At 58.1% G+C, this 7,078-nt stretch overlaps 1 protein-coding gene across 1 annotated transcript in view; it reads right to left on the bottom strand.

The window, feature by feature from the left end:
- The window catches only part of BCORL1 (BCL6 corepressor-like 1), a 13,858-nt gene extending 12,726 nt beyond the window's left edge, over positions 1-1,132 (bottom strand). The window contains exon 1 of the mRNA XM_014955950.1: positions 975-1,132. Within this exon, the coding sequence (XP_014811436.1) occupies positions 975-1,060 (86 nt within the window). The 5' untranslated portion in view covers positions 1,061-1,132. The remainder of the gene's footprint in view (positions 1-974) is intronic.
- Between the last annotated feature and the right edge of the window lie 5,946 nt (positions 1,133-7,078).

Below are 7,078 nucleotides of genomic sequence, written 5' to 3'. Positions count from 1 at the left end.
CCCGCGGCACACCCGGCACCGGGGACGGGGCGGCCAGCCGCCTCCCGCCCGGCCCGAAACGGCTCCGGCGGCCGAGGGGGAGCGCCGGGCTGCGGCCAGCGCCGCTCGGACCCCCCGCGCCCGGGTGTTTATTGTGAGGGAGGCGCAGCGGCCGAGGGGAGGCTGAGCGCGACGCCATCCCCAGCCTTATCTGGGGCCGCACGGCGGCTGAGGCGGGAGATGAGCTCTGCCCCCCCTGCCCGGGGAGAGCCGGGGCTCGGCCCTGCCCCGCCGCTCTCCTGCCCGTCCCTCGGGGACACGCCGCCAAAACCCGCGGCACCCGCCGCCCCTGAGCCCACAAACCTTCTCCGGCTCCGGCCACGGCAAAGGCGCCGAGCAGAACTCGTAGCCTCAAGGAAGCCACAAACAGATCAGTTTCGAGAACGAGACCCCAGAGCCGCGGGAATGAAAGGGCGATGCGAAGCCACGGGGCAGGCCAGCAACTCGTCTTGATCGATTCTGCCTCCCAGCCACTAATCCTCCCTAATCTCCTATTTGGTGGCATGTCACAACTCTCCCATCTAATCATTTGGTCTGCACTAACCCCTCTGGGCCACCAAAAACTCTTCTTAGCGGCTTGGCTCGCTATGGGTCAAGCTCTTTCCCTCCCCTGGCAGTTAGGAGCACAGGTCTGGCAATGCCAACAACACGTGCAGGTGACTTGTCCTCGTCATCCCCCAACACCTTGGAGGCAACCCAGATACACGCAGCCACGGTTCCTCTGCAGAGACCTCCAGCATGTTCTGCTGGTGAGCTCTCCTTACCAGAGCACAAGATGCAGGGCCCATCACAGAATGCCACCGTCTAACCACACGTCCATGCCCTCCCCACGGCTCTGTTGTACACCAGCTCCCTTCCCGGAGCCCCCCCAGATCCCCAGCCCGCTTTCCCCGCTCTCCCCCTCCTTCCCCTGCCGTGCCGCCCACGCACCTCACCTCTCCTCGTTGAGGCCACACATGCGAATCCGCTCAGTGCTGGTCCAGTTGTGCACCCCGCTATAGAGAGGTGCTGTAGAGATCATGACAGCTGCTCCTCACCGACCGGGACCTGCTGGGGCTCCAGGGGCCGCTCTGCCTACGAAGGAAAAACGAGAGGGTCGGTGACTCTCCCCGGGACGCTCGCATTCAGCCACGCTCCAGAGAGAGTCACACTCGGCCTCGCTGCCCCACAGAGGGGGTACAGCACCCCAGATGCCACACGTCTGGCTGTAAAAAGGGGCTGGAAGAAATCAGCAGCGCCCTGGGACAGAAGCCACAGTCCGCTCATCCTCGTATTAAACAACTTTATTGCCAAAAAGCCTCTGGCTACTCTGAGAGTTTCACATGGGCATCTTCACACACATACACGTCCCTCCCCTTTCCTTCTCCCTCCAGAGGGACCCCCGGCACCGGGGAACGAGCCGCAAGACAGAGCTTTGCCCAAGATGATGGTCTGTTAAAGCGCTGACGTCCCCAGGGCTTCACTGGACGTCGATAAAGCAGCACATGGCAGGTTGGAAGGGGGAAGCCCCAAACAAGGAGGCAGAGGTTTGCCAACAGCGCTGTCAGATGTGCTGTCAGGCCGTTATCCCCTCGCTCCCTCAGGAAGGTGCTGGTATTCGGCAGAGTTACGGGTGGAAAACATGAGGAAATCCAGAGAATCGTGAGCATCCAAGACGCACCGTTGGCTGGGTGGAGCTTTCCAGGGAGAAGGTTGCAGCCAATCGTGCGGCGCTGGGTGTTCAAGCATTAAGGCAGCTTTGCTGCTCAAGTCGTACCAGGGAAAAAGCAGCAAAAGGAAGAGAGGATCTACTGTGGCAACGAGAGGACTCGGTGGAACCTAGCAGGACCGACTGCGAAAGGCAGAGAGGTGGTTCAGAGAAATCCTGAGCACCCGCAGGTGAAGCAGAGCCACGGCAGCGCTCTCGGCGCAGTGGGCGAGAGTGGGAAGAAGCTGGAAGCGACACATGATCCCAAATCTCTGTCGGTTGTCTCTTCCCTGACAAACTCCTGGCCACACGAGCTCCGAACAGGACAAGAAGCAGCTTGCACCACCCGTTCGTGCTGAAACGAGCCAGGCGGGGATGTACCGGCCAGCAGCAGCTCAAGGGATCGAGCCCTGGCATCCCACGACCGCGCTGCCGGGTACCCTCACCTCGGCCCAAACACGCCGGGGGGGATCCTCCAGACGGAAAAGAAGGGCCAGGCAGGCGGGAGAAATGGGAGCAAGGCAGCTCATTTGCTAAAAATCAGCGACAGACCCATCTGCACGTGCGAGGGCACGAGTGAGCAGGCAGCCTACGGAAACCTGGGGTCAGGGGAAGAGGGGGGAACCTGCTAAAAGACACGCATTACCCTAAGATGGAAAAAATGCTCTGTCTAACCAAGGGGGAGCCGGGCAGACACTAAGACAGAGCAGGGTCATACCCAAAGAGAATGCGAGGTGGCTTGGAGCAGGAAGGGGAGGAGTCTTTCGGTGCTTGGAGAGAAATGCAACATAAAGGAAATAGGGGAACAAACAATCTGCGGGGATTTCACCATCTTAGGCTAAACTGAAAGAAGGGGAGGAGGAAGGTTCTGCCCCTCAGCACAGTGGCAGGACAGATATTTTGGGAGAAATCAAACGGGACCTATCCGTGTGGCGGGGGACGGGGACGCGTGCGGCTGCGCAGCGTGGAACGGGAGCTGGAGACGAGCTGGAGCCTCAAACGAGCACAGATGAGGCGAGACCCAGGAATATGTCCGGCAAGAGAAAAGTGCAAACAGGGTGGTGTGAGGAGCTGGGAGAAACAGCACGTTTTGAGCACTGGTCAGCAGAGGAGACACGACGGCCACGAGGAGAGAGCCGGGAGGACTCAGCAACAGAGATAGACACTGTTTCATGAATTCTTGGCCTCTATCCTCTACGGACGATGTGGGACACGAGCCAAAGACAGGCATTTCACAGGGAGCAAAGAAGAACAGAAGAGAAAAAGAGTCGAGACTTCAACTAAGAGAGGGAATAAAACAGGGGGAAAACAACAGACGTGGTCTCCAGCACAAACCAGCGCAAACAGCGAAAGAACAGCATCCTTAAGAAGGCGGACCAGGAAGTTTATTGAGAAAGGCAGGGATGAGCAGCTCCTGGTGCAACGGCAGCCTCCCTGGGTCAAAACACACTTCTGGTTGAGCCGACGCAAGGAAAGCGAGGAAATCTCTCGTCTACACTGGTGCAGCTTGAAGCCACTTTAAAGGGATGTAATTAAACTAGTGGGAACCCCTTGGAGAACACAAGTAGGGCATGGCTTCACGTGCCTGTCTTCGAGTAGAAGAAGCTGTCAAAGAAACAGTTGAAGCCCTTCCCTCCCCTCACCCCTTCCATCGCCTCACTGAAACTGAGCAGTAAACTTGACCAGGGAGTTGATCTCTGTTTAAAACCCTTTTTTCTTTATTGCCTGGCCGGACTGGCCTTACCCCACACTAGGTCCTAGATCTGGACTGGCTTTACCCCACACTACTAGGTCCTAGATCAGGTTCACCAGGACGGAGAGAGGGCAGAGCCTGGCACAGAATCTGCTTCACCCACTACGTCTGCCAAAGGAAGTGTACGTGAAGCCAGAGCCTTATTTTGATTTGGCCCAGCCAATTCTAACGAACTCCAAAGAAAACTAGTTTAGAAGGAAAGAAGGACATCAGAGCTCCTTCACTCTCAAAACAAAGCGTGCTCTAAGAACCGGGAACGAGAAAGGTGCTGAACACGTTCACCCCCAACAACACGCCGTCGGAGAGATTTCAGTGACACTGACACGATGAACTGAAAGCAAGGGGGGGTCTCTTCATTAAAACCTCCCATCGCTTTGCAAAAGGAGGGGATGCTGCTCTGCAAACCAGGGTCTCCCAGGCTCCAGAGAGAGCAAAGCAGATGTCTCCCTTGTTGTAAAAGCAGGCTTTTACTCAGGTTAGCGACGGCTCAGCTACACGTGGAAGTTCCCTTGGATTAAGCCAAGAAATTACTATCTCTCCTGAAATACTGCTATACAGCCGATGGAAACAAGTTTCCTGAGATTAAGTTCTTCGGGAATGGATATTTTCTAATAATTATCTCTAGTCAAATCCTCCTCGCGCTAAAATCCTGACAGCGCCCAGGCAGCCGCCGGTTCCGCAGGGGCCGAGCTGGGGAGGGCGGGAGAGGCTGCCGTCGCCTTCCCCCCCGGCCCCCGCCGCCGAAGGGAACCAGGCCCACGGAACCCCCCTGCCCTCAAAATCCTGGCTCAGGGATCCTGACCAGAGCTGCCCGAGGGGAGGTTTCCCAGTTAAGTTTTCCGCTGCCAGGTTGCCCCCCGCAGCCTGGCACTGACGCGGCAGAGGGGCAGAGGGGCAGGGGGGCTGCAAAGCAGGTTTGGGAGCTGCCCCCTCCCCACGAGCGACAGTCACCCCTCGGCCGGACCGGTTCCCTGCCCCGGCTCAAGACTCAGCCCCTCGAGCCCCAGCCTTGGGCAACACATAAAGCAACTTCTCCGGGCTGTCACCAAACTTCCCACCGCGCGCAGCAGAGTTTGTTTCTCAGTGGAGGGTTTGGGGCTGTCGGCGTTTGCCCTCACAGATGCCACAGCTACATCACCAGCTGGTCTAACCCACTTTGGCACTGCTTTCACCAGATCAACCCGAGCCACCACCTCCTGCAGCCGTCCACCTCTACGGACTGGGGTGGAACCGGACCCACGGGCACAGAAAGAGCTTTCCCCTCTTCCTCACAGAGACAACCTGGGCCAGTCACTTCTTCGCGGTGCAAACACATTCTGCTTTAGGACTGTGCTGCCCTGACCTCTCAAAAAGCTTTTCCTGTGTTTTCCTGCTCTGTACATTTCCCAGCACTGAACAACAGCCTGGATTTCAAGACTCTCCTCTCCCCCATCCCAGTGCCAGGTGCTACCAGCTCACCACGGTCCCCGCTGCACCCCACCTGGGCAGGGACCCAACGGTGGGGACTGAAACACCAGCAGCCGGTCTCCAAAACTCCCCCAGCACAAGGCTCCCCTCCACCCAGGCTCTGGGCAGGAATATCACCCCCTGAGGCAGCAGAATTGCTCCGAGCAAGGGCCGGACAAGTGGCGACGTGCACCGCTGCCGGCAGCCGGGGTTCAGCCGGCGGCAGGGGCTCCCCGGGGGCGAAGAGCAGCGTCGCCGTTCCCCGCTGCACCAGCCTGGGGAGGCCGGGGCTGGCTCCAGAGATCCCACTGGGGTCACCTCAACGGGGACCGGGTGTGATGCCCTCGGAGCTGTGATGGACATGGGGAAACGCTGCCCGTCGGCGGTGCCTCCCTTCACGCCCACAGTGCCCTGCGCTAAGTGGGCCAGCAGCACGGAGGGAGGGAAGGGCGACTCCCCAGGCTTTGGGGACGGGGAAGGAGAAATCCCAGCACATCCCCGAGCAGCGAGAGGCCGTGGAGGCCGGCCAGCCTTGCAGCGTGCTGTGCGGCTGCCTGGGCCAGGGGGCACTGTGGAAGGCCGGGAGGGACGGGACGGGACGCACTTTGACCCTGGAAACACACCCGCCGCCGATACCTTTGTGACATTCATCCCCAGACAGCGGCCAAACCTCGAAAGCAGGGTGGGCTTTTTAACCGAGCATCCCCCCACAGGGCTACAAAAGACAGAGCCACGTCGGCTGCTGGGAGCCCATCGCCCGCAGCCCGGGGGCAGCCAAGGCCGGGGATCGGGCGGCACGTGCCCCCGTGGCTCTCGGATGGGCCAGAAGGAAACGGTCCGCATCGGCAGCCACGGGCTCCTTCACTTGCCATAGTTTGCTCACTTTGGCAATCTTCGTTGCCATTAGTAACACAGGCGAGAAATTATATTTGTGGTTTTTCTACGCGACGGTGGGGCGTCCCTTCGGGGCGCAGGGGTCCGGAGCCAGCCCCCACCCTCAGAGCGGCCCGGGATGCCCCCGCAGGGACCAGCTCTGAGCATCGCTTCAGAAACACCCGTCAGAGCAAACTGCGTGCGGAAAAATAAAAATTAAATAGAAAAATTAATTTAAAAAAAATGCTGATGGTCCCCTCGCAGGACTCACAACGGGCGTCAGACCCAGAAAGGGAAAAAATTAAGCGAGAAAACTGAAAAGAAGAAAAGGGTTTCTCATAGGTTGTGTTACCCCTCGGGCAGAGGTCAGCAACGGGAGAATGGACCGGGAAGAACTAGTGTGGGACACAGTCCAGCGCGGAGATGCCAGGCCACCCGTCGGCGGGAGCCGGTGCCGGGCGCGGGGTGCCCCGGTGACAGCCCCACGCCGCGTCCAGGTCCCCCCACCGGCTGCCGTGCAGCCCCCGGCCGCTGCCGAGCTGAGCCAGGCTTTGCCTCCACGCATTTGCTTAAGCTGATTTAAAGACACAGTAACACGGCGAGTAATTATAGATACTCGGCAGCGATGAATTGGAAATAAAAAAATAAAAAAAATAAAAAAAAGAGGAAATCCATCCTCATGGCAGAAAAAAATTTAAAAAAAAAAAAAAAAACAGAAAAAAAAAAAGAAAGAAAAGTTTGCTGCGCATTCGGTAGTCCTTTAATAATAAGTCCCAGCTGCTGGACGGCTGGTGTCACTAAACCCTCGCTCGCTCGTGACAAGCAGGAAAGCCCACTGCTGCATATTTTTAAGGAATAATAATAATAATAAAAGAATAAAAGAGAGCCACGAAGGGTGGATAACGTCAAAAAAAAAAAAAAATTTGGTGAGAATCATCCCAAACGCTGCAACCCATCCCCGGGGCGACGAGCGGCGGCACCACATCCCAAGGGCAGTTTTTCCTATTGAAGGCCACACCACGGCGTGTGTCCCCCCCCGCCCCCTTTCCAAAAAAACCCCAAAAACCCCACAACCAACAAACCCCACGCCAGATCCAGGTGACAAAGTGACAAGAAAAACCCTCGACGTCGGGGGGGCACACACACACACACACACACCGAGCGAGGCGCCGTGCTGGCACCGGGACCGGCTCGACCCAGCGGTTGGCGACCAAAGGGGGCAGGGCGGGGATGGGAAGGGCTGATGCAGACACGGCAATAAAATAAAAAGCTGAAAAAAA

This window comes from Calidris pugnax, unplaced genomic scaffold (assembly GCF_001431845.1).
Source record: "Calidris pugnax isolate Ruff unplaced genomic scaffold, ASM143184v1 scaffold281, whole genome shotgun sequence".
Taxonomy (NCBI): Eukaryota; Metazoa; Chordata; class Aves; order Charadriiformes; family Scolopacidae; genus Calidris; species Calidris pugnax.
This window is presented reverse-complemented; position numbering and strand designations above follow the sequence as displayed.